Below are 25298 nucleotides of genomic sequence, written 5' to 3'. Positions count from 1 at the left end.
CAGGCCAGGCAGGACCAGCCTTGGGGAGGGAGCAGCCAGGTGGCAGAGGAACGTGGACACAGGGAGCCCCACAAAGCCAGGCCAACCAGCAGGACCTCTCGGTGGTTCTGAAAGACCTTTACTGGGCACTCCTTCCAGAGTGGGGGGTACACGCCCCCGTGCTGTGGTCAGGCATTGCTCCCAGCTCCCGACACCTCGCTTTAATGAGCTCTGGGCAGGACACTGACTGCCGCTGTCAGCGCAGCAGGCGGGGTGGGGGGAGCGGGGCAGGGGCTCCGGCCGGTCACTTCTCCAGGGGCGCGTAGTTGAGCAGCTTCTCGATCAGGTCCACGTGGGCCAGCAGCATGCGGCGGCAGCAGTAGCGCTTCAGGCCCAGGGCGTCCAGGGCGTCCCTGCATCAGGGGTGGGACAGTGAGAACAGCTGTGGCGTCAGCTCTGCGCGGGCCTGGAGCCCAGGTCCCGGCCACCTCTGCCACTCCTGCCTGCTCACCGCAGGGTGGACAGATCCACCGGGACCTGGGACTAAGGCCCAACGCACGGTCCCAGGTGGAGTAACCTGGAAACACCGAAAAGGGTACCCAGACACCTGGGGTTGAGCCTGGTGACCCTCCACTCTGGCCATATTTGTGTGTCATCAGAGGGAACTTAGAAGCCAGGGCCACCAAGCTGCCAATTCCCTGAGCCCCTCATTCAGCGCAGGCCACCCATGGGCGGCTCTCCAAGGGCCATGCCTCAGTTCCCCTTGGCACCTGACAAAGTACACCAGTGTGCTTCACCCTGGCAGTCACTGTGCCCTGGCCAGAGCCAGCCCCGCTCAGCTGCTACAGGCTCTCCCCTTACCTCTGCTCCCCCAAATCATGGCAAGAGACTGTCTTTCCAGCGAGCCATCGCTCCCAAGTCCCAAGTCCGTCGGAAGCCTCCATTTCCCTGGGACCTGGTCCCAGTCGCCCTGAAGGCCTTCAGAACTTTCCCATACCGATGGTTCCAGTGTGGAGACGGCAGCTTGGGAAAGGGAAGGCCAGACGGGGGCCCCCTGCCCATGCGTCCCTGGGAGAGGGGCCGGGACCGGCTGCCAGCCTCACTCCTAACCTGGCCATTCCTGCAGCCTGCCCAGCCCACTATTTGCTTCCCTTACTCCTGTGACACACTCACAGAGAAAGCCTATGAGCCTATGGTTCACTGCTGGCACACGACAGCCCCAGGGCTTCAAATGTGACCAAGACAGGCCGGGCGTGGTGGCTCACGCCTGTAATCCTAGCACTCTGGGAGGCTGAGGTGGGAGGGTCGTTTGAGCTCAGGAGTTCGAGACCAGCTTGAGCAAGAGCAAGACCCCGTCTCTACTAAAAAAAATAGAAAGAAATTAGCCAGACAACTAAAAATATATAGAGAAAAAAATGAGCCGGGTACAGTGGCGCATGCCTGTAGTCCCAGCTACTCAGGAGGCTGAGGCAGAAGGATCGCTAGGCTGACGCCACAGCACTCCCTCTAGCTTGGGCAATAAAGTGAGACTGTCTCAAAAAAAGAAAAAAAAGAGACCAAGACACACAGCTGGCCAGGCATGGTAGCTCATGCCCGTAATCTTAGCACTCTGGGAGGCCAAGGTGGGCAGATCATTTGAGCTCAGAAATTCGAGACCAGCCTGAGCAAGAGTGGGACCCCATATCTACTAAAAAGTAGTAACAACAGAACGAAATTAGCTAGACAACTAAAAATACATATAAAAAAATTAGCCGGGCATACTGGCGAATGCCTGTAGTCCCAGCTACTCGGGAGGCTGAGGCAGGAGGATCGCCTGAGCCCAGGAGTTGGAGGTTGCTGCGAGCTACGCTGATGCCACGGCACTCTAGCCCGGGCAACAGAGATTCTGTCTCAAAAAACAAAAAACCCGACACAGCCTTCCACAGTGGGGGCAGAGGCTCAGACAGGCACGGTGGTTAACTGGAGTACTCAAGGACAAGAACAGGAAAAGCCCGATGATGACGGTCGGGAAGTTTGTCCTGCATCTTAAAACGACCAGCCTAAGTTTGCAGGACACAGGGATAGGCCCTGGAGCAGGGATAGCAAGTTAGGGAGCGAGTGAACAGGGAGGAGGCTGAGGGCTATACTGTGGGTCACGTGGCGCCTGTAACCCGACAGGACACCTATAAGGCCCCAAGACACCAGTAGTTTGATGCCCACTCCGCTCATCTCCCTAAACTTTGGGGGACAATGCTCTCCTGAATAGGTCGGATCTTGGGAGGAGGAGACCTCAGGCCTGAAAATCCTGACATGAGTGCCCCAGCCCCCCAGGCCGGGACCATCCCCAAGACCCCTGCCCGCCGGGTATGCTGGGACCTCCCCCATCCCCAGGACCCCGGCCCACCCCACAGGCTGGGACCCCCACCCCACGACCCCGGCCCTACTGGCAGGCTGGGACCCCCCATCCCCACGACCCCCAGGCCCGGAGCCCCCCTCCCCACGACCCCAGCCTGTGCCGTGGCCTGCCCCGCACCCCGGGACCCCCCACCCCACGACCCCGGCCCTACTGGCAGGCTGGGACCCCCCATCCCCACGACCCCCAGGCCCGGAGCCCCCCTCCCCACGACCCCAGCCCGTGCCGTGGCCTGCCCCGCACCCCGGGACCCCCCACCTGACGACCCCCGCCCGCCCCGCAGGCCGGGACCCCCCACCTCACGACCCCGGCCCGCGCCGTGGCTCGCCCCGCACCCCAGGACCCCCACCTCATGACCCCTGCCCGCCCCGCACCCCAGGACCCCCACCTCATGACCCCTGCCCGCCCCGCACCCCGGGACCCCCACCTCATGACCCCCGCCCGTCCCGCACCCCGGGACCCCCACCTCACGACCCCCGCCCGCCCCGCACCCCGGGACTCCCCACCTCACGACCCCCGCCCGCCCCGCAGGCCGGGTCTCCCCGCCGCGGCCGGAGCCTCACCCCTCGGTGTACTCGGCCTGCAGCAGCCCCAGGTAGGCCTCCCACTTGTTGCCGACGATCTTGCCGCAGGTGAAGCAGCGCACGGGGATGATCATGGCGGCAGCGCGGCGGTCTGTCTCCGCACTGCGAGCCCGGCGCAGCGGCGCTGCAGGCCCCGCCCGGGCGCGTCCACCGGCGCGGGGGCCCGGTTCTGCCCGGCCCGGCCCGGCTCGGCCCGTCCCCGCCGGCCTCGGCGCCGCGGACGTTCCAGCCCCGCCGCGACCGGCCTGCTTCGCGCGGCCGGCTCCCGGGGCCCACGCGCCGCGGGAGGAACAGACGGCGCCCCCCGCTCGCCGCTTTGGTACGACCCGGCGCGACGGCGTCCGAGCGGGGCCGCAAGAGTGCGGCGGCGGCGGTTCGCGATTCTCGTGTCCGCTTGACTGACAGCTGCGCGGCGGGAGCGCTCGGTGGAGCGGACGGCGCGGGCTGCGGGCGGCGCGCAGGTAGGTGCCGCGCTGGGGGGCGGCCGGGGTCCTGCGGCGCCCCCGCCCGAGCCCGGCACGGCCGCACCAGGACGCTAGCTGGGGCGCGCGAGTTCGAGCCCCGAGACAAGACGCAGCAACAAGTGGGGGGGCCGGGCGGGGGGCGCGGCGATGCCCGCGGGGCCGGGACGGAGGGGCTGTAGGAAGTCCGGCGGCCGCGTGGGGGGACTTCCCGCCGCCCCTGCTGGCCCTGCAGGGAACGCGATGTCTCCGCCTGGAGCCCCCTACCGCGGGGTGCCGGGGGCTCTGCCGCCGAGTTTGGGGCGTTTCATGCTTGCCGCGGCCGGTACCCTCGGGGCGCCGCCTCGGCCCCCGCCGCGCTCGGGCCGCGCAGAAACGGCCCCCGCCGTGTACTTACCTGTAGCCCCGACGGCAGGGACGGATGGGGGCGGCGGCTGCTCCCCCTGCACCGCCTCGCTGCGCCCCTGTCCGCGATCTTCCGGCTCCTTCCGGGAAGGGGAGGGGGGTCTGCGCCATCCCGGCCCCATGATCTGGGCATGGGCGCGCAGACGCACCTCTGAGCACGGGGAGAGGGCCGGGTGAGGGAGGTCCGGGAGGGCGTGATCTTGGCAAAGGGCACCCTTGGGCACAGTCCTGGGAGCTGTGCCTGCAAGGCCAGCTGACCCTGGAGGTGATGGGGTCTCCAGGGGCTTCAGGGACGGGGTGGTTGTGTCCCTGGGATGGGGTGTGGGGAGCCTGGCACCGGCGCTCTTCTGGCTGTGCTGGTGGGCGCCCCTGGAGACGGGAGAGGTGGGGTGAGTGCAGGGAGAGGCAGGGAAGGCTCCTTGGAGGAGGTGAGCTGTGGGGGCTGGTGTGTTGCACAGTGGTACCTGTGGGGGCTCAGGGCAGGTTGGGGCTGTGGGCCATCTGGTGGGAGTGGGCCTGTCGTGTCCCGGGCATCAGCTTAACTGCTCTCTCAGGGCAAATGCTGGACTTTTGCCCTAGTTGCAGGGGAGGGGGATGAAGGGTCTCATGGGGCTGGCCAGAGCCACTGTCCACCTGGGGTTTGTGGCCCCACCCTGGCCTGGACCCTGTACAGCTTCCTCATGGGGATTAGCCGTACCCCACCCAGCCACGTGCAGAGCCACGAGACACCAGGCCACTTCCCTTCCCTGCCCCCTCCCCTCATGCTGAGTGGACGCACATCCTGCCCTGGCCTGGCCAGTGGCCTGGGGTCAGACCTGGCTTGGCTGCCCAGGCTGCTGGTGGCTGTGGAGGTGAGGGGGCGGGGTATGGGATCCAGGATGTCAGGAGGGTGGGCCCTCGGGAGCGGGTGGGGGCTGAAGGCTTCCTGGAAGAGGGACCCTGGGCCTGTCCCCCCCTGTTCCTGCCAGGAGGAGTTGTTTACTCTGGGAGACTTGGGGCAGGGAGCCTCCCTCCCAAAACCTGGCTGAGCCAAGTTGACATTCCTGGAATTCCGAGCCGAGCTGTGTGTGCTCCCTGATTTCCCTGAGGGTCCTGGGAACTTGAGGCTGCCCCTGTGGACCGCTACTCCCCTCCTCCGCCAGCATGTCCACAGAGCCCCCCACGTGAGCACCGAGGCCCCCGGGCTCCTCCCTGGCTCTGCTGTGACTCAGGCCTGTCCTTTGCTCCGACCAGGCTAGACCCCAGGACCCTGGGCAGCCTCAGAGGTCAGCCCTGCCTCAGCCCTGGGTGGCCCGTGCTCCCTGCAAGTGTGTTTGATGAGCAGGGGTAGGTGGGTGTGCAGTGTCTGCAAGGCCTGGCCCAGCCTCTGCAAGCGTCGGTAGGGTGGGGTCTCACAAGAATGGGGCATCCAGCCCCCTATGGTTGGGGTCGAGGGGCACAAAGAGAGGGAGGGTTTTCTTACATGTGGTTTGGAACCCGCTTGAAGGGGTCACTTCAGGGAAGGGGACATGGGAAACTCGTGACTGAAGTTTCAGCTGCCCAGCCCCTCCCACCCTGGGCGTTGCCATGGAAATAGGCCAGCCGTGGGGGAGGGGAGGGCACTGGGCTGGGATTGGGCAGAACTTGCACCGTGGTCTTGGATCACAGCCTCAGTTTCCCTATCTTAAACCTCTGGTGGGACCAGAAGCCGCCCACCAGGAGGGTCTGCAACCTCAGTGAGGTTAGATGTGACCTTCGGCTAGGGGGTGTGGTGACAGCCCCTCTCCCCAGCCTCCCCTCATGCCTGTGCCTCTGGCTGGGCAGGGGCAGACGTGTGTTCACTCTGAGGATCGCATGCCACGGGGGGCCGTGGACATGTGTGCCGGACACCGCTGTGGTGCGCACACACCCTGCTGTACCCCGGATAACACTCGCTCAGCACTGTCCCAGTGGCCCTCCAGACCTGGCAGTGTGGGCAGTGGTGTTTGCAGCTGTGGTTGAGGCTGACCTGGCCCCAACCTAGTGACCCACACCTCTGGTGGCATTTGGGAACGTCACCATCTGCCATCCCTTTGCCTGGGCTGCCATGCCCCTGAGACTGTTCAGTAGGGTCCAGGTGACATGGGTCAGGGCCAGGGGTGCGGTGGGATGGACAACTGAGGCTGGGCTGCTCCTGGAACCGGGGGTGGGGTGGGGTGGAAGGGCCCCTCCCAAGGTCTGACTTGTGTCCCCTGCACCCCCACAACCCTCACGGAGAAAGACCTGAGGGTGCTGGGGAGGGACAGGGAGGGACATCTGCTTCAGTCGGGGCTGGCCTTCATTGGCCCAAGAGGAGAGGTGGGAGGGGCGTCTCTCCCTTCCCTGGAGTGGGAGGGGGCTGGACGGGTGGCTCCAGCCTCCAGAGGCTCAGGCTTGGGTGGGAGGGGCAGTCCCCCGCCCAGGGGCAGGGGGGTGCCGGCTGCCTGGGGCCTGGGTGTCTGCCACGCCCCTCTCCTAGAGTGAGCGGGGGAGGGCCTGTTTGTGTTGGCGGCCTCCCTGCCTCCTCAGATCCGCCTCCCAGCCTGGGGCCTGGGGGACCGTGGTGGGCGGTCTCCAAGCCTCTCTCCACCCCGGCTGCCCCTGCCTGCCTCGCAACAGGCTGCGATGGCAGCCACTAGCCGCCCTGGGCAAGCTGTCGCAGCGTCTGGGGAGGTCCCTTTTTGAGTGGGACCTTGGTCCAGCCAGGTGGGTGTCCGTGGCCTCCTTGCGGCTCACACTCCCCCAGCAGCCCAAGTGTCTTGGAGCCAGGGTGGGGTACGGAACCTCTGGGTCCCCTCCTGGCCTGGGGGGCTGCCAGAGGGCCACTTGCCCCACCACCCCAGGCTTGGTCTGGGAGGCCAGGCAGTTGGGAGACCTTGGGGGTTGAGCTGGTAGGGCGCCCTTCGGCCCCCAGTTGAGCTCCCCCACCAGGTGAGCTCACCCCGCCCCTCCCCACCGCAGTTCCTGGGTGGTGAGACAGGACAGATGGGTGGTGGGCCTTGTGGATCAGCACCGATGGCTCCCTAGGGAGGGCCATCTTCCTGAGCTTGGGCGGAAGAGAGGGGTGAGGCGGGCTGCAGGGCGCCCTGTGGGAAGTGGACACACAGGCTGGGCTCAGGGGCTGGGGCGCCTGGGGGAGACACCACTGCGTGTCTCGGTGTGCCACATGTCTGCATGTGTCTGTGCGTCTCTGCGTGTCCCTGGGCTGTGGGTACACATCTCCGAACATAGGTGCTCTCCGCCCCTGCTGCCCTTCTGCCCTGTAGGGGGTTCCCTGTGGGACCCAGTGGGGGTTCCCTGTCCCCTGGGCACCAGCCCCCACACCTGTCCCTGTGCAGCTGTGCGGCTGAAGGTGGAAGCCAGGGCTTCTGTCCTTCCCTCCACAGAGCTCGGGCCTGCCTTGGCCACGTTGACCACTCGTCCAGCCCCTGGCCAGCCTGCAGGGGCACCGAACACCACGTGGCCTCCTTCCTGTGGCAAGCCCAGGTATGTCATGGCCTGGTTGGGTGGTGTGGTGGGGACGGCACTGGGGCTGCCTCTGGGTCCCACCTGTGCCCGGCCCAGGGGCCGTGCCAACTGGACGCTGAGCATGTCTCGTTGGGGCCCCAGCTGGGGGAGCACTGGGACTCCTGTGGGCAAGGGGCTGGACTCTGGGGCCACAGGGTTGGGGAAAGACCTTCCCCCTGCCGAGCTCTGCCAGCCTGGCCTTGCCTGGCCCCTCGGTGGGTCTGGACAGCCTGGTGTGAATTCTGGACTTGCCAAGTCCAGACTCAAAGCGAGCCCAGTGCTCACCCTGACCGGCCCCGTTCCCTTGGATGAGTTTTCTGGTTCATCCCAGGTAGGCTCACCATCTGCTCGTGGGGTGATGTGTGCAGGCTTTGTAGGCAGGAGGGGTGCAGGGGTTTGGGGGACACAGACTGCATCTGGGCGCTGGGCTCAGGGCAGGAACCCAGACCTGCCTTGAGACCCATGAGCACCTCCGGGGGAGCCCTGGGCTGCCCCTGCCCCTCCCGGCCTCACCTGCCTGGGATGCGGGAGAGATGAGGCTCAGGATGCATGGCTACCCCGGGCAGCATGACCCCTCTGCTCCTGCCCTGGGAGCCCCCACCTAGGGGAGCCTCCTCCAGCCCCGGCCCAGCAGGTCTGCTCCCCAGCCCAGCGTGTCTGCAGGGAGGGCAGGGACGACACAGTGGCTGGCAGGCTTACTTAGGCACCACTGGAGGCCCACTTCCTGCGGGGAGTCTGCCTGACCTCTGACCTCTGACCCCACCAATGGGGTGAGGTGGCAGGGTGCTGTTTTTGTTTTGTTTTATTTTATTTTATTTTTTATTTTTGAGACAGAGTCTCGCTTTGTTGCCCAGGCTAGAGTGAGTGCCGTGGCATCAGCCTAGTTCACAGCAACCTCAGACTCCTGGGCTCAAGCAATCCTGCTGCCTCAGCCTCCCGAGTAGCTGGGACTGCAGGCATGCACCACCATGCCCTGCTAATTTTTCTTTTTTTTTTTTTTTTTTTTTTTTTGAGACAGAGTCTCACTTTCTTGCCCAGGCTAGAGTGAGTGCCGTGGCGTCAGCCTGGCTCACAGCAACCTCAATCTCCTGGGCTCAGCGATCCTACTGCCTCAGCCTCCCTAGTAGCTGGGACTACAGGCATGCACCACCATGCCCGGCTAATTTTTTTTGTATATATATATTTTTAGTTAGTCAATTAATTTCTTTCTATATTTTGGTAGAGACGGGGTCTTGCTCAGGCTGGTTTTGAACTCCTGACCTCGAGCAATCCGCCCGCCTCGGCCTCCCAGAGTGCTAGGATTACAGGCGTGAGCCACCGCGCCCGGCCAATTTTTCTTTTTATATATATATTTTCAGTTGGCCAATTAATTTCTTTCTATTTATAGTAGAGACAGGGTCTCGCTCTTGCTCAGGCTGGTTTCGAACTCCTGACCTCGAGCAATCCACCCGCCTCAGCCTCCTAGAGTGCTAGGATTACAGGCGTGAGCCACCGCGTCCGGCCAGGGTGCTGTTTTTGGTTCCAAGTCTGGCCTCTCTGGGGGAGGGCAGGGTGGGGCTTCTGCCATCAGCCCTGGTCCTCCCTGGGCCCCTGTGGCTCCTCCCCTGCCTGTGTCCAGAGTGCCTGCTCCCTGCTCGCCCTCTCCTGTGTGTGCCTGAGGGTCTGCCCTCTGCTTCGGCATGCCAGGCAGCTGAGTCAGCCCAAGGGCTTATTGGGGAGGGGTGCCAAAAGTTTCCCAGGGCCGTTGGCACCACAGGCTGTCTTGGCAGAGCTGTGGGGTGGTCTCTGTTGGGGCCTGGGTGGGGGCTCTCTGCTTCTCCTCTGGGCCCCTGGTGTGCAGAAACTGTTTTGACCCTTTCCTGGGGCCCAGACCCGCCAAAGAGCCCTCAGGGAAAGGACAAGGTAGGGTGCCCTGGGAAATCTCAGGCTGGCCTCGAGTAGCAGGGGGTCTCCCATGCTTCCTGCACTGGGGGGCTCCCACAGGTTGCACCCCCGCCCAGCGAGGGCCGTGGCTGCAGTTCTCCTCATCGCCACTAGGGGAGGCAGAGGGCCACCACCCTGAGCCCGGGTCTCAGGCCCAGGACCTGCCAGCTCTGGGCGCTCAGCCTGGCCCTAGGGAGGGCCCGGCCCCCAGCGGGGGACAGCCTGCCGGTGGCACCCCGCCCCTTCCTGCCCTCCTCCGGCCCTTCCTCATCCCTCCCCTTCTTGTCCCTCCACCTCCCCCTTCCGCTCCCCTCCATTACCCCTCCTCTTCTTCTGGACTTCAGTTCCTGGGACTATCCCATGTGTGGACATGTCCACTTGATGGCTCTAGTGACCAGGGAGGTTTTGCCACAGCCTCGAGCACAGGGTGCAGGGCATGTCTGTGCCTGCCAAGGCCCTTCTCTCCAGGCCTGGGGCTCCCCTCTACCTCTAGGCTGCAGACCGAGTGGGGGGATCTGGACCACCTGCTGCTGCCCCCTACACTGGGGGCACTTATACCCTGAGCCCTTTGGTAGGGCTGGAGTTTCAGAGATATGGGGTGGGCTATGGGGGCCACTGACAGGCATCTGTCCCCTGGCTTTTTTTGTTTTTTTTTTTTTAAAGACAGAGTCTCACTTTGTTGCCCAGGATAGAGTGAGTGCCGTGGCATCAGCCTAGCTCACAGGAACCTTAATCTCCTGGGCTCAAGCAATCCTCCTGCTTCAGCCTCCTGAGTAGCTGGGACTACAGGCATGCGCCACCATGCCCAGCTAATTTTTTTTTCTATATATATTAGTTGGCCAATTAATTTCTTTCTATTTATAGTAGAGACGGGGTCTGGCTCTTGCTCAGGCTGGTTTTGAACTCCCGACCTCGAGCAATCCGCCTGCCTCGGCCTCCCAGAGTGCTAGGATTACAGGCATGAGCCACCGCACCTGGCCTGTCCCCTGGCTTTGGTTGTGGCCATCTTGTGCACACCCAGGGTGATGGGCTAGTGTGTCTGCTAGTGTCTGTGTGCACATGCCTGAGTGCACGGTGCATCGCTGTGTTTGTGTGTCTTTGGGATGGAGGTGAGGTCTCTCAAAGGTTGACTTCCAGTGTGGGCTGGACCACAATGAAACTCTAGGCCTCTCCTTTAAGAATTACCAATAATTCCGGCCGGGTGCGGTGGCTCACGCCAGTAATCCTGGCACTCTTGGAGGCCGAGGCGGGAGGATCGCTTGAGCTCAGGAGTTTGAGACCATCCTGAGCAAGAGTGACACCTCATCTCTAAAAAATATAGAAAAACTAGACGGGCATAGCGTGCACCTGTAGCCCCATCTACTCAGGAGGCTGAGGCAGGGGAATTGATGGAGCCCAGGAGTTGGTGGCTGCAGTGAGCTATCATCACGCCACTACACTCTAGCCTGGGTGACAGAGCAAGACTCTGTCTCAAAAAAAAAACAACAAACAAACAAAAAAAAAACTGAGAAGTTCAAGAGGGTGACAGTAGAGCATCTAACCAGCCAGGTGCATGTGACTGCCCTTGACTTGCTACAGGAAGGCCACACGGGGGCAGGAGGCTGGCTTGGGCACTGGGCGCTCTGTGTGCCCGAGTGGGGCTGTCAGCCTCCCACGGGGCTCTGGGGGTCCCTTGGGACCACTCCTGCCCTCCTCTGTGTGCTCTGGATCCTCCTGTAAAGTCAGGAAGCCTTGTGGACACCCCCTCCATGTCCTGAAGAGTGACCCCACATCCTGGGCACAGAGGGTTCCCCAAAGCACCCCAAGCCAGAACCGCCTCCAGTTGCCACCGACAGCAACTGGGTCACCCCTTCCTTTGCTTAGCGCTTTGCATATCGTTTGCGTGCTCGGAGGTCCAGGCTCCCCGGATGGCTGGGTCCAGGCCAGGCACCGTGGGCGCAGGTCCCCGGGCTGGAGCTGCCCAAGCCTCAGCCCCCGCGCTGGCCCCAGCCCCTGCCCTCCACGAGCGTCTTCCCTCCCAGCCCGCGACAGTGGCGGGGGGCGGGCGAGCGCCGGCGGAGGGGCCGGGGCGGGGCGGGGGCGTCGCCGCGGGGCTGCGATTGGTCGGCCGGGGCGGAGCGGAGCCATTTGCGGGGGTCCGCGCGGGGGCGGGACCTCCTCGCATTGGTCGGGCAGGGGCTGGGCGGGGCGGGGGCAGCCGCGGAGCCGCGGGTCCGCGGGCAGGTGTCCGGGGCCCGCGGCCGGGTCCGAGCGGAGCCGCGCCCGCTGCCACTGCGGGGCGGGAGCGGGCGGGCGCGGGGTCGGCGGGCGGGCGCGGGGTCGGCGGGCGGGCGCGGGGCCGGAGGGGCCGGCGGGATGGCGCGGGCCGGGACGGCGGGCGCAGGGCGCTGAGCGGCTGGCTGGCGCGATGCGGCGCTCGAGCACCGACGAGTCCACGTACCGGCGCAGCCCGTCGCCGGAGGGCAGGGGCCCGGGCTTCGCGCGCGGCGGCCCGTTCCGCCGCTGCAGCAGCTTGTGCGGGCGCTCGGGCGACGGCGGGGGTCCCTCCTGCGGCCTGCACGCGACCCCCGGCCCCAAGGCGGCCCAGGCGCGCTACACGTCGCCCAAGGGCAACAAGTACGTGGTCTTCTACCTGGACCTCTCCTTCATCTTCCTCCTAGAGCTGAAGCGCTGCAGCATGGCGCGCGGCTGCCTCCAGGGCGTCAAGTACCTCATGTTCGCCTTCAACCTGCTCTTCTGGGTGAGTCGCAGCGGGGGCTGGGGGCGTCGGTGTCACCGCTCCTGCAGGGCGTTGGGTCGAGGGGGCTGCGGAGAGCCCAGGGTCGCTGCTTGGGCCGGAGCCGGCGGCTGAGGTTTCCGCTACCGCAGGTGCCCGGCCGGGCCTCTGCCCCGGGACTGCCCGGCCAGGCCGGCTCCCCTCTCTTGCGCATGTGCGCTCGGTACAGGGCTGCCCAGGACACCCCAGGCGCTGCACCTGCGGTTGGGGTCGAGCCCCAGGGGTGGCCCCCGCCCCGCGCCCGCTCCCCAGCGCAGCCTGCGTCCTTGCCCCGCCCCCCGCCGCGCCCCTCCCAGCACCGACCCAGGGACCCACCTCGGGGGCTGCCGGGGAGCGGGCTGCTGGGCCCCTGTGGGATCGGGGTGGGGCCCGACACTGGGGGGACGAGTGCCTGCAGGGAGGCGCCTGGCTTTCCCGCCTCCTGCTCCTACCAGAGCTCCCCTAACTTCTGCGGAGGTGGATTCGGGTCTGCTTGGCCGTGCTGCAGGGGTGTCTGTCCGGGGTGGCTTGTGTGCTGGGTGTAGCAGAGCTGAGTGTCCACTCCACCCCACCCCACAACAGTAGGTCTCACACCTGGTCAAGGTGGAGCAAGCCTGCTGCCACCTGGACCCTGTCTTGCCCCTGGACCCTGAGGGGGGGGGCTGGGCTGGAGTTGGGGGTGACCTCTGATTACCTGGGCCGCCCTGGGCTTCACCGGCTGGGCTAGGGGAGGCTTGGTGGAGAAATGATGCCAAGGTCATTCCGTCTCTGGTCTTGGTTGCCCAGCGAACTCTCCTGCAACTGGGCGCACAGGGGCGTGGCTTCGGCTCCTGCCTGGGCAGTGGACTTCGGGGGTGCTCACTTGCCTGTGGTCTAGTCAAGGCCAGAAGCCCACAAACCCGGGGCCACTTTCCTGCTCTTTCCTTCCCTGCTGGGCCCTGGCTCTTCTCTCTCCAGCTTGGGTGGGGGGTGTGGGTCCCTGGGAGGGACAGCCAGCCTGGGCTGCCTGTGGGGTACAACCCAGGAGGTTCCTGCCCCAAATGTCCACCTCCAGAAGAGGCCGCCCAAGGGTCTGTTCTCTGCTAGAGGTTCCGGGGAGGGCATTGGTGGGAGCCGGGTGGAGGGCTGGTGTGGCTTCCGGAGAGGGGTTGGGGCTGGAGGGCCCAGGGAGTAGGTAGGTGGCCAGGACGTGAGCCTGCAGGCAGGTGGAGGAGTTGGGGTGTGGGAAGGGGGAGGCCCATGCCATGCACCTGCTCATAGGTGGGTGCAGTGGTCTTTCTGTAGCTCCCTTCTGCCCACCTGCCTGGTCAGGCTGCCCCTCGGTTTTGCTCTCTGTCTCCCAGCTCCAGCCTGGCACCCCTCTCTCCTGCCTGTGCCTCGGGACTCACCTCAGAGCCCCCATTCTCTGAAAGGCAGACCCTCCCCAAGGCCTCCACTGACACCTGGCTTCCTGAGACCTCTTTCTGGGCTGAGACCAGACCCCCCCCAGCTCCCCTCACTGTAGGGCTGGGCCCCTGGCGGAGACCACAGTCCTTGACCAGGCCTAGGGTAGCCTTGGGGTCCTACTTGGGGAAAGGGGGAGGGAGGGTGGGGTAGCTCCACAGGTCAGCTGACTCTTGTTTATGTGCCAAATTTGAGGTCCCCTGGAGGGTGGGGCTGCCAGGGAGGGTCTGCACAAAGCCTCCAGCCTGGGGTTGAGGGGGAGGGGTCCTGAGGCAGCCAGGACAGGTAGGTAGCAGGTGCTGTGGTCCCGGTGCTGGGGAACCCAGATAGACGTGCAGACCTGGTGGGGCCCCAACCCCCAGACCCCAAGACGCCTGCCCTCCTTCTGCAAGCGGCGTCCTCACTAAGTGGCCACAGCTCCCCTGGGCAGGCGCTGATGCTCCTTGAGGTGCGCACAGGTGGGGTGGCCAGGTTACAGACAGGGTCCCTGTGGTGGGGCCAGGTATCTCCTGGGAGCCCTGTCCTCATGGGAGAGGCCTGCATAGGGCCCGTGAATGAGGACGGCCAGTGGTGGGGAGGGGGGAGGGGTCCCCGCCCCTTTGCTCTCAGCCTGTGCTAGCAAAGCTCTTCCCATTAATGGAATCGAGGTCCCGGGGGTGGACGCAGAGGACAGGCCTGCTCTTCCTGCCCTCCCCTCCCCTGCCCCACGGGCATCTGGGAGGAGGCTGTTTCTATGGCTCCTGCGTGGCCATCTTTGGGCCATGTACCGGCCGCCCACCGTCCCGCCTGGGCCCCAGCCAGCAGCCTGGCTCCTCCCAGGCTGGGTCCTGGCCAGGCAAGCCCTCCACGCCACCCGTCTCCTGCCCACCCAACACCAGGAGCTCAGTGGGAGCCTTGGGCCGCTCCTTGAATGTGTGGTCTGAGTGGCCGGGATGGGACCCGGGGCAAGCCCTGCCCTTCCCAGGCCTCGGTTTCCTGGTCTGCACCACAGGGCACTGTGCTGGGTCAGGGTCCCCTGACACTGGGCTGGCACAGGAGGTGAGCCCTGCATCCAGCTGCCGGGGCCTCCTTTACTCACTTTAGCATCCTGGTGTTCTCGGTGGGGACGGCAGCAAACACATAAGTCCCTTTCTGCATAAGCCACTGTGTGTCTGCCCTTTGGGGAGTTCGTGGCTCCTCTGATGGGTTGGGGGTCGCAGCGGTTAGTCGGGGGCCCCTGCCTATCCAGCCGTGGGCCCCAGCTGGCTCTGTCTACCTGGTGACTCAGATGTGGCTCCATGGGGCCTCTGCGGGTCCCCAGAGTCCAGCCTGGTGGCAGGCCAAGCGAGCCTCTGTGTGGACGGAACCTTTTAGACATAGAGCAAAAGTGGAGGGCTCTGTCTGGGGCAGAGACATGGCCTTAGCCGCTAAGGGCAGCAGGGGACAGGCAGAGAGGCCGGGAGGCCCGTGCTCGGGAAGGGGGAATGCGTGTGGTAGGTGTGGGGTCTCAGCTGCACCTGCCCAAGGTGAGGCCCTGGCCCTGCCAGTCGGTCTTCCTCTCCTCTCCCAAGCAGCCCTGCTGGGGTCACAGTGTCTCCTCTGGATGCCCCTCGCCCCGCCCACAAACTCCTACTCACCCTGCAAGACCCAGTTCTGCTGCGCTGGGAGGGGTGACCTGCTGGTGAGGGCTGCTCTGCTCTCCCTGCCTTGGACTCTGGCCTCAGTGGGTCCTTGGTCAGTGGGCGTGGCCAGTCTCCTCATCTGCGGGCCTGGGGGGCACCTGGAGAGGCTCCAGGGTCGGGGTGAGTGGACAAGGAGCGTGATGTAGGGATCTGGTATCTTGAGCACTTCCTGCACGTGCAGTTGCTCAGGGCTGGCTAAGAAAACAAATCAGGCTGGGCGCGGTGGCTCACGCCTGTAATCCTAGCACTTTGGGAGGCTGAGGCGGGAGGGTCACTTAAGGCCAGGAGTCCAAGACCAGCCTGAGCAACATAGTGAGACCCAATTCTACAAAAAGTGAGAATAAAATTAGCCAGGCATGGTAGTGCGTACCTGTACCCCCTGCTACTTGGATAGCTGAGGCAGGAGGATCCCTTGAGCCCGGGAGTGGAGGCTGCTGTGAACTGATTGTGCCACTGTAGTCCAGCCTAGATGACAGAGTGAGACCCTGTCTCTTAAAAAAAGACAAAAAAGAAAGAAAAAGAAAGAAAGAAAGAAAGAAAGAAAGAAAGAAAGAAAGAAAGAAAGAAAGAAAGAAAGAGAGAGAGAGAAAGAACGAACGAACGATAGATGACAACCAATTGCACAGATTTTAAGTGGACAGGCTCTTCATACCTGGTAACCAACATCCCAGCCAAGGCGGGGACATTTCCTCTGCACACAGCCTTGGTCTCTGCGGGAACCCAGCCCTCCACCCTGTTCCCAGGGCTGGGCCGGCTGCCTGGCCATCTGCCACACTGGCCTGTGACTGGAGGGGCAATGGGCAGAGGGCCAGCCAGCACTGCCCCTCCCCCCGTCTGGGAGGGGAGCACATGCCGTGGTTCCCACACCCAGCCTGAGGCCATCCCCCAAACCCACAGACAGGAACTGCAAGGGCAGAGGAGGGGAGGTGAAAGGACCTCGGCAGCACCTGCCACATGCCAGGGCTGGTTGCTGGCGGTGACCGAGCCTCTTGGCCATCGTTGGCTCAGTCTTGGGCAGAGTCCACAGTCGCTGCTGAAGGTCAAGGTGGGCCGGTGCTGAGTAGGGCTGGGCTGACACCAGCCAGAGGACGGTCCCACTCGGTGCTGGGCCCGGATGCCAGCGGAACACTGATGGGGCCTGCCCGCCCCCCAGGTGTTGCTGCCTGGGCTGCATTTGGCTGGGGAGGGACCTGGTTCTCCCCCCCCACCCCCACCCCGGGGACTTCTGCCTCTGGATCTTCTGTCTAATGGGGCCCATTTCCTCTTGCACTTTGAGGCTGTAATTTTCCTGCCAAAATGTTTTAAAAGCTGCATACCTAGAAACATTTTCAAAATTACAGGTCATTTTATTAACCACGTGCATGCATTCTTTAGTGCTGGCGCGTCTGAGGGTGTACGGGGATGGGTCCAAGGGGTCTGCAGGGACGGGGTGGCCTTAGGGCTCGAGGGGAGTGCCCCGGGTCACAAGGCGAGGCCTTGAGCATGGGGCTGCCTGTGACTGTGCCGGGCATCTGGGGTGGTGTGGGCTGGTGGTGCCTGGCTGGTGGCAGTGAGCAGGTGAGGATGTTCTCTGGAGAGTTTATCAAGGCAGTAGGTTCCCGCCAGGGCTGGGGCAGTCGTGGAAGGGGATGGGGCTTGGGGTTGGGGTGTAGAGCTGCTTCCTGCCCAGGCCCCCATGGAACAGGGTGTTCATTCCCCAACCCAGGGCTGGCGCCAGCCACTTTGCATGGTATCCTCCCCGAGCCCTTCCCGAGTCCCTGTGGGGCGAGGGGAGCTCAGAACGGCTCATTTTCCTGCTGACTTGAGCGGTCCGCTGTCCTTGGAAGGCAGAGGTGGACAGCTCGGGCAGTCTGGGTTTTAAATGACAGTCTTCCCTGTTGAACCAGCACCTCCTCTCTGCTCAGGGACCTGCCATCACCTGGCCTGAGCGCTCAGCTCCCAGGTGTGACCCGCAGGGGGCTGCCTTGTTCCTCAAGGGCAGGACATGTTGTTTGCTGGGCATTGTGCCTGGGGTCACTGGGGTCAGCCCGGCAGGTGGCCATTTCCCGGGGCCTCTTCTGTGGGGCAGGCACAGAGCTGGGAAGGAGCCGCCCCCCACAGTGATTGGGACCCAGGGCCTCACGTCCCCAGTCCTAGGGGCAGCAACAGGGCAGGGCCACGTGTGTCCTTCTGCTCCTCCACTCCCGCTGAGTCACCCCCTGGGCTCTGGAAGGTTCCCCTCAGCTCCCCATGGCCTTGTCTCTCTATGTCAGGACATGTCTGGTGGGAGGACTGAGCCATCGTCTGTCCAGGCCTCTCCTGTGTTCAATGGTTACAAGTGTCACCTCCCCAAGACGGGTGAGGGATGCCCAGAGGTGCTGCCAGGCCCAGCCTCACCCCTCCTAGCGACCCTGGCTGCCGTCAGCACCGTGTACGTCCCACGGCAGGGTCCTGGCCGCACAGGAAGGAGGAGGGCATCTCTGTGGCACTGGCAGACCCCTGCCCTACTCTGCAGCTGTGCCCCAAGCCCAGCTCTCCGGGGAGGACAGACCCCGGTTCTGCACACATGGGCACATCATGCCCCAGCTCTCCACACCCTGGGCTCTCCCCTGCCCTGGCGAGTCCCAGGCTGCCCTCCTCGGGCTGTGCTCGCTCCCACCTCCAAGTCCTTTCCAGGCTCCTAGGTGTGCTCCTTGCCTCTGGGCCGGGTTGCTCAGAAGCCACCCCAGGCTGGGCACTGGGCTGAGGCTTCTGTTGGCTCCACGGCAGCCTCTTGGGGAACCGCAGGGCCAGGCGGTCGGAGTGTGGGCACGTCAGCCCTGCGTCAGGATGCCCCCATCCTGGTGCCCAGAGCACAGGGGCTGACCCCTCCTGTGCTCAGTCTGTCCATTTCTCGCCACCCCCATTCCCTATGCCCTGGGACAAGCCCTGGGCTCTGGGTGTCTTGGCTCGGCAAAGCATCCCAGGGCGGGTCCTGAGCCCCAAGCTCCAGAAACATCTTGCTTCTACCTGTTAAGCAGAGGTGCCAGCCTTCCATGGGAAGCCCCCACATGACAGAGCCCGCATGCCCCCCAGGATGGATAAGGCAGGTGGGGGCTCTCAGGTGTGCTGGCAGGGGGGATTTTCCTGCTCTGCAGGGTTAGACTCTGAGGGGCCTCGGAGGACCCCCGACACCAGCAGAGGCCTAGGCCTGCACCCCTGGGCACCTGTGGCTGCTCCTGTCCTTGGCTAGGAGCTTGGCCATGGGGGTCCTGCCGGCTGGCTCTCCCCAGCCACTAAGTGAGAGAATGAGAACGCAGCAGCTGCTGCACCTCCCTGTGCTGGGGAGGACTATACACCTGTGTACCTGAGGTCTGTGTACCTGGGGTGTATGCTCCAGGTTTCCTGGGGCAGGGGTCTCGGGCCTGCCTGAGTCTGAGAGGTCCCTGTGTGGGCCGAGGCCCTGGGCCTGGTCTGGCTGGGCAGCTGGGGTGGTGGGATAGGGGCTACCCATGGTGGCCCCTCTCCCAGTCCTAGTTTCTTTGGAAAACGGGTATGAGTTTGGCCATTGGGGCTCAGCAAGCTGTTGTGGGGTGATGAGGGTGGACGCCGTTTCCTCAAGTCTAGGGGGCTCCACGGAGTCGAGGGGCAGCTTTACCAGTCCACATTCATGTCCTGTCCACTCCCCCTGAGTAGGGCAGGGCCCCCAGGGGCTGCCAGCCCCCACCCCAGGGCAGGGACACACCCTCCCGTTTCATCCTGGAGTGACCCTGAGCCAGTAGGCTCAGAGTCTGAGGAACAGGGGGCCAAAGCCACAGCCCCACCAGCCAGCCAGGCCGAGCCCTGCTCCCCAGACTGGGCATCCTGTCCCGAGAGGCCGTGAGCTCTCAGATCCCTGCCCCTTTCCCCTCCCCTCCACACCCATTTCTACTGGTTCTCACCGCAATGAGCAGTAGTGAAACATGGTGGAAGGCCCCGTGGGGAGGAGGCTGTGAGCATGTGCTCCCTTGAGACCCTCCTGCCCCACCAGTGCCCATGTGGCTGTGATGAACCCTAATTAATGATGAGCAGAAGTGTGAGGGCATCAGGGCTCCCTTGCCTAGGGTGACAGAGGGACAGCCAGGGACGCCACAGCACGGATGGCAGACACTCGGGGTCTGGTGTTTGGAATCCCCGGGACCACCCGCCAAGAATCCTGGTTTGGGAGTGAGGGAGCAGGGGCAGCAAACTGCATGGTCTGAGGCCTCTGTCCAGGGGGCAGACCTGGGAGGCAGCGTGGGGGGTACAGGCTGGGTCCTGGGGCCAGAGGAGACCCAGACCCTCTGTTCTAGGCAAGGGGGTGGGCGGATACTTCCTGGGGGGAGTGGCATTCTGGGGAGGCCCTGGGCCCCCTGCTGGCTGTCTCAGGTAGGGGCCAGCACCCCAGCACTGTGGGTCGGGGGCACCTGCCCAGGGTGTTGTGTAAGACTGGGGAGGGGCGCCCAGCCCCAGTGACCCCACAGGATTCTTGTCCTGGGAAACCCGCAGGGCAAGTGAGGATGGGCTGGAGGCCTGCTCTGGACACCCCCAGGGCTATTGCAGGGATTTTTTTTTTTTTTTTTTGAGACAGAGTCTCGCTTTGTTGCCCAGGCTAGAGTGAGTGCGTGGCGTCAGCCTAGCTCACAGCAACCTCAAACTCCTGGGCTCAAGCAATCCTCCTGCCTCAGCCTCCCTAGTAGCTGGGACTACAGGCATGCGCCACCATGCCCGGCTAATTTTTTCTATATATTAGTTGGCCAATTAATTTCTTTCCATTTATAGTAGAGACAGGGTCTGGCTCTTGCTCAGGCTGGTTTCGAACTCCTGACCTCGAGCAATCTGCCCACCTCGGCCTCCCAGAGTGCTAGGATTACAGGCGTGAGCCACCGCACCCGGCCTATTGCAGGGATTTAGTGGGACTCCGGATGGTTGGGGCTCAGGCCGAGGGAGGGCACGGCCTGGGGTGGGCTGGGCTGTGCGGCGTGGGGAGCCTGGGACCCTGCCTCACGCTGCCTCACGCCTGCTGCGGTTCCAGCTGGGAGGCTGCGGTGTGCTGGGCGTTGGCATCTGGCTGGCCGCCACGCAGGGGAACTTCGCCACCCTGTCCTCCTCCTTCCCCTCCCTGTCGGCCGCCAACCTGCTCATTGTCACTGGCGCCTTCGTCATGGCCATAGGCTTCGTGGGCTGCATCGGGGCCATCAAGGAGAACAAGTGCCTCCTGCTCACGGTGAGTGCCGCCGGGGTCTGCAGGCGTCACGGGGGCAGCGCCAGGTGGGGCTCCAGGGGCTCCCCCAGGCCGTGGCTGCTGAGGTCCACCTGACATGCAGGCCCCCCTTGGATGCCTGGCCTGGAGGGACGGGAGGGCAAGGCTGGGGTGGAGGGCCAGGGGTCTGGAGCAGCCCTGGGGGGGGCCTTCGCTGGGTCCTCCAGGCCAGGCTGGGCTGAGGGGGCTGCTCACCCAAGAGCACATGCTGCAGCTTGGTGGGGGCATGGACAGGGCATGGGCACACGTGAACTGAGACACACCCCCTGCATGTGTGCACACACGTGTGCAGCCACTACTGGGCTTGTTCTCTCCAAGTCTCATCCCTGACCACCCCAGCCCCGCCTGGGCCTGACCCCTCGGCCCCCCAGGACCCTCTGCTGAGAGCCTGGCAGCCCAGCTGTGCTTCAGGGATGGATCTGTGGGCAGGGATGTGTTTCCCCTCCTCAGAAACGCTCATCATGGATAATTACAAAGGGAAAGGATTCCTGAGTGAGCCCAGCCGAGGCGTTGGGCGGGGTGGATGCCTGCTCACGTCCTCAGTCGTGAGCCGCAAGGGGTCCCTTTGTCTGTGGAGCTTCCTCAGGTCCCCGGCCCTGGTAGAGCCAACCCATACCCCCCACATCCCCACCTGTGTCAGCTTTCACGGGAATCCAGCATGTTCGGGAAGATGTTCCCAGCTGGGGCTGGGGACCCCGTGGGGGCAGTGGGGGAGGACACAGGGCACAGCGGGGTCTGCAGAAGCCCTGCTGGGGCTCAGGGCCCCTCGGACAGTGGAGGAGGCCGCAGTGAGTGGCCTCCAAAGGAGCCCGGCACCCTGGGCCCAGGGGCTGACTTGGCATTTGGAGCCCAGTCGGAGCAGAGACTGGATGGGGGCAGGAGATGATGATGCCTGCCCCCCGGCCCCCGGCTGTCCCCACTCATGCCCACCTTGTCCACACCCCCCTACCTCTTTGCAGTGTCAATGACCCACACGGAGGGACAGGCTGGGAAGGCTGCCTCTACCCGCTTACCTGGCCAGGGCCACCCCAGGCAGGTCTGGGGCCGTGTGGGTGCTGCCTGGAGGGCGAGGTGTGTGTGCGGTCAGAGGTGGAGGCTCCTGCAGCTGTCCAGGCACCTTGGTCTCGCCTGAGGGGCGCTGGCCACCCGGCTGCCCTGAGGGGTGTGACGTGGGAGTCGGGGGAGCACTGTGCTGCAGCCCTGCCCCCGCCACACAGATAGGCAGGAGTGCTCCACCTCCCAGGCCGAGCGCTGTTTGGGATCCATCTCAAACCTCCCAGGCGAGGCACCCTCAGTGCAGCTGATGGGCGGGGGGCTCGTCCTTACTTGGGGGCGTCTGGGTCACTCTGATGGGGCGGAGGGAGCCCAGGCCGGCCCAAGGCCACAAGGCTGAGAGGCTGAGCAAGATACGATGCCCACTGTCCCCAAACCTGGGACTGAGGGTTCCAGGCAGGGTGGGGTGGCACTGGGGCATCTCCAGGAGCAGGGATCTGGCAGCACCACGTGGCCCCTGGCATGCCGGCAGGCTCGGGGGTGGCGGGGTCTGGGGGGACCAGGGTCCAGGTCACCGAGGCCCATCCCCTCCGGCAGTTCTTCGTGATGCTGCTGCTCGTGTTCCTGCTGGAGGCCACCATCGCCGTGCTCTTCTTCGCCTACACTGACAAGGTACAGCTGCTGGCCTGGGCGCGGTGGGCTTGCGCCTGCCCACGGGCTCGAGGGCTCGCTGGCAGCGCTGTGGGTGTGTTTGTGGCTCTCCATACCCAGGGGCACTCAGCCAGGCCGACCGCGAGCCCTCCAGCGAGCACCTTACAGAGCCCGAGGGGTCCCAGTCGCTGCTCTGCGCTCGCACTGCCCTCCCCCGCGTGTTGTCCGGCTTCCGACGGGAGGTTCCTCTCCTGTCCTCCCTTGCGTACATCAGGACGGGCCTGTTTATGTGTGTTGCACACTTTGGTCACGATCCGGCGGTTAGGTTTTGCTCACGTTGTTCCGTCTGTGGCCACGGGGGAGCTCCTCCGCTGGCTCCCGCATCCCTCCGAGGTGCCCTGTTGGGGCGTTTCTGGACCTTCTGGCACGTGGGGTGCTCCAGGCTCCTTGTGCCATCCCTGCCCCGGCCCCAGATCAGCCACCTCTCCAGGGAGCCTGGTCTCTGCTGGAGGGGAGCCACAGACCAAGGTCTGGCCGGGCGAGCTCGCTGCTCTCGGGGCCTCAGCTTCTGGTCCTCAGCTCACAGCAGGGATGTGTGTTTGTGCTAACAAGTGGACGCACACGTGTCTGCTCGCCCTGTCCCTGTACCCCAGGACCCCACGGTCCTCCCACAGCCCGAGGAGGAAGCCAGGGAAGGGCCTGAGCAGTCATGAGATCCTAGACTGAGTCCTCAGTTTGATGGGTGGTGCCAGGGAGTGACTTCATGGGTGGATGGGGGCTGGAGAAGAGAGGGCACAGCGAGGGGCCCTGCTGACCCCGCCGCACCCCCAGATCGACAGGTATGCCCAGCGAGACCTGAAGAAGGGCCTGCACCTGTATGGCACGCAGGGCAACGTGGGCCTGACCAACGCCTGGAGCATCATCCAGACAGATGTGAGGCGGGGGGGGGCTGGGGGGTGGACGGGGTCAGCAGGTGCACCCCCACCGCGGGATGGTCTGCTCTCCCCCTCAAGCCCCAGCGCCAGGCCTGTGCTTGCCCCCCAGTTCCGCTGCTGCGGCGTCTCCAACTACACTGACTGGTTCGAGGTGTACAACGCCACGCGTGTGCCTGACTCCTGCTGCCTGGAGTTCAGCGAGAGCTGCGGGCTGCACGCGCCCGGCACCTGGTGGAAAGCGGTGAGCAAGACCCCGCCCCCTGGGGGCTTGTGGGGACCTGGAGGTTGGGGCTGTGAGCCAGGAGGGCTCTAGCCTGGGTGATGTGCTCTCCTGCAGCCCTGCTACGAGACTGTGAAGATGTGGCTCCAGGAGAACCTGCTGGCCGTGGGCGTCTTTGGGCTGTGCACGGCGCTGGTGCAGGTACCGCAGCCTGGGCTGTGAGGGCCTGTTCCCCTGCAGGTCCCGTGACCGGGTGGGCCTGGTACTGAGCACTCCCCTGCAAGGAGCCAGTGTCCTGGATAGAGGCAGGGCTGTGGGGGGGGGGGGTAGGACAGGCTGCCCTGAGCTCTGAGGGCTGAGTATGGCCATCTCCCAGCAGAGGCGGGGGGTGGGGGGACAGCCAAGTTCCTGCAGCTCTAGGCCTGGGAGGGTCTGAACCTCAAAGGGCAGGGCCTGCTCACCCAGGCAAGGGGAAGCCTGGGGGGGTTCAGGGCTCAGCCCTTAGGTCCCCCTTTCGCGCAGTTTGGCCACTCTGGGCTCCACTGGCAGTTCTCGGGGTGTGTTCTCAGCCCTGGCGTCTCTGTGATGACCCAGATCAAGGAGCTGGGGGTGGGGGTGTGCAGGACTCTGCCCACTGCGTCCTATGCTTGGGCACATCAGGGCCAGGGCTCCTGCTGGGGGTGGGGCACCCTCTGGGCAGTGGCCTGTGGCTCTCTGAGCAGCCCCACCCTCCTGTCCCCACAGATTTTGGGCCTGACCTTTGCCATGACCATGTACTGCCAGGTGGTCAAGGCGGACACCTCCTGTGCGTAGGCTGCCTGCCACCTCGCTTCTCTACCAAAGGCCGCCACCCCCGGGAGAGGGCCACACACCCACCTTTCCTGCCACAGGACTCGGTGCTACGCTCTGGCTGGGCTCTCTGTGCACCTGCTGTGAGCAGGTGCCTGCAGCCCCCAGGAATCCTGTCCCTGGAAGGCCCTGGGGTCTCTGCACCTGGTGGGAGGGGCGGCCAAGTTGGCTGTGGTACCCAAGGCTGGGGGCGGGAGGGGCCACCAGCACTTTTTATATCTACATCTTCTCCAGAGCAGTGTTCACACGGGGTGGAGGCGGCCAAGCTGGGGTCCCCAGCCTCCCACAGACTTTGGGTGGGGTGCAGGGGCTGAGTCTCAGCTGCCCCGAGGCTGCCCACTGGTCCTGGTGCTCCAGGCGGGGCGCAGGCCCCGTCGTCCACATTCCGGTGGTGCCCGGGCTCCAGGTGCATCTCAATAAAGAGTGTGAGCAGCAGCCCCGTCTGTGTGTGTCACTGGTCTGGCCCCATCCGCTCTCCCCACTGGCACCAGGCAGACTCCGCAGCTGCCACGTGGCATGGACACTCCCACCAGGGCAGTCTGGGTGAGCTGCTGCAGAGGACAGAGCCGCAGGACGCAGGAAGTGGCCCAGAGGCCCCAGGGGAGATTCCTGAGCCCCTCACCAGCGGACTCCCTGTCTCAGCCCCTCCCCTGGGGTGTGCTCCTAGTGGGGCTCTGCTCTCCCCATGGTCCCCATATCCGTTCTGTTCCTAGGAGCCCTTATGAGTGGGCTGGCGGAAGCAAAGCAGTTGTCAGGTGCAGAATTAGAGAAATGGGCACAATGTATCAAACCACCTCAAAGACGGGGTTCTTACAACCAGAGAGTGAGTAGGGTTGTGGGGGGACAGCCAGCACAGGGATGACAGCTGGGGGTCCAGGGTGGGGCATGGGCACCTCCCAGGAGCCTCACTAGCTCTGAGGCATCTGATCCCCCAAACTGCACCCCACAATCTCCAGTTCCAGCTCACTCCTGCCACCTCCTGCTCCCCATCACCCCTTGGGGCACACTCAGTCCCGCTGGCAGTCCCCATCCTGTGTGGCACATCCACCTCTCTGCACCAAGCGCTGACCTTGGGGGACATGAGCAGGGTGCCTGAGTGCCTGGCCCAAAGCTGGGGCCACCCCAGCTCTGCCCTCCCAGTTAGAGGGTCTGGCCCACATCCCGGCTCTCAGCTCACTTTGTCACAAACCCTTGTGGCTAGACTGGCCTCAGCCCCACACCCCAGGTGCATGGCCCCTCTGTCAGCCCCTATGGCATCCTCAGTGGCCAGAGGGACACTTGTGGCCTGGTCCTGCCCACCCCGT

At 64.6% G+C, this 25298-nt stretch overlaps 2 protein-coding genes across 8 annotated transcripts; one reads left to right on the top strand and one right to left on the bottom strand.

Moving 5' to 3' along the window:
• Positions 1-98: 98 nt before the first annotated feature.
• On the bottom strand, positions 99-4410 carry POLR2L (RNA polymerase II, I and III subunit L). 2 transcript variants are annotated; one of them, XM_020286428.2, is made up of 3 exons: positions 4286-4410; positions 3814-4190; positions 99-392 (listed from the first exon to the last, which is right to left on the bottom strand). In XM_020286428.2, exons 2-3 carry the CDS (start codon positions 3930-3932, stop codon positions 284-286), a joined length of 228 nt encoding a protein of 75 aa, XP_020142017.1. In that variant the 5' UTR covers positions 3933-4190; positions 4286-4410; the 3' UTR covers positions 99-283. The 2 variants fall into 2 exon arrangements, with proteins under 2 accessions (XP_020142017.1, XP_020142018.1); XM_020286429.2 differs by lacking the exons at positions 3814-4190; positions 4286-4410 and adding an exon at positions 2935-3169.
• On the top strand, positions 3283-24429 carry TSPAN4 (tetraspanin 4). Of its 6 annotated transcripts, none has more exons than XM_012769539.2 (9): positions 3283-3416; positions 7205-7304; positions 11909-11988; positions 20119-20310; positions 21937-22011; positions 22822-22923; positions 23035-23166; positions 23263-23346; positions 23890-24429. In XM_012769539.2, exons 3-9 carry the CDS (start codon positions 11926-11928, stop codon positions 23956-23958), a joined length of 717 nt encoding a protein of 238 aa, XP_012624993.1. In that variant the 5' UTR covers positions 3283-3416; positions 7205-7304; positions 11909-11925; the 3' UTR covers positions 23959-24429. The 6 variants fall into 6 exon arrangements, with proteins under 6 accessions (XP_012624993.1, XP_012624995.1, XP_012624994.1 ...); XM_012769540.3 differs by lacking the exon at positions 3283-3416 and adding an exon at positions 4574-4672; XM_076001599.1 differs by lacking the exon at positions 3283-3416 and adding an exon at positions 5062-5086.
• The last annotated feature ends 869 nt before the right edge of the window (positions 24430-25298 follow it).

The sequence above is a fragment of the Microcebus murinus genome, chromosome 4, assembly GCF_040939455.1.
Source record: "Microcebus murinus isolate Inina chromosome 4, M.murinus_Inina_mat1.0, whole genome shotgun sequence".
Lineage (NCBI taxonomy): Eukaryota > Metazoa > Chordata > Mammalia > Primates > Cheirogaleidae > Microcebus > Microcebus murinus.
The sequence above is the reverse complement of the archived record's forward strand: the minus strand, read 5'-3'. Positions and strand labels throughout refer to the sequence as shown.

Excerpts from the sequence above, each read along its gene's own strand:
- POLR2L (XM_020286428.2), bottom strand. The coding sequence starts at position 3,932 with ATGGCGCAGACCCCCCTCCCCTTCCCGGAAGGAGCCGGAAGATCGCGG. Across the intron at positions 393-3,813 it reads CCCTGCCGTCGGGGCTACAG|GGACGCCCTGGACGCCCTGG; the intron begins GTAAGTACACGG and ends CCCCTGATGCAG.
- TSPAN4 (XM_076001597.1), top strand. The coding sequence starts at position 11,656 with ATGCGGCGCTCGAGCACCGACGAGTCCACGTACCGGCGCAGCCCGTCG. Across the intron at positions 11,989-20,118 it reads CCTTCAACCTGCTCTTCTGG|CTGGGAGGCTGCGGTGTGCT; the intron begins GTGAGTCGCAGC and ends CTGCGGTTCCAG. Across the intron at positions 23,167-23,262 it reads CCGGCACCTGGTGGAAAGCG|CCCTGCTACGAGACTGTGAA; the intron begins GTGAGCAAGACC and ends GCTCTCCTGCAG.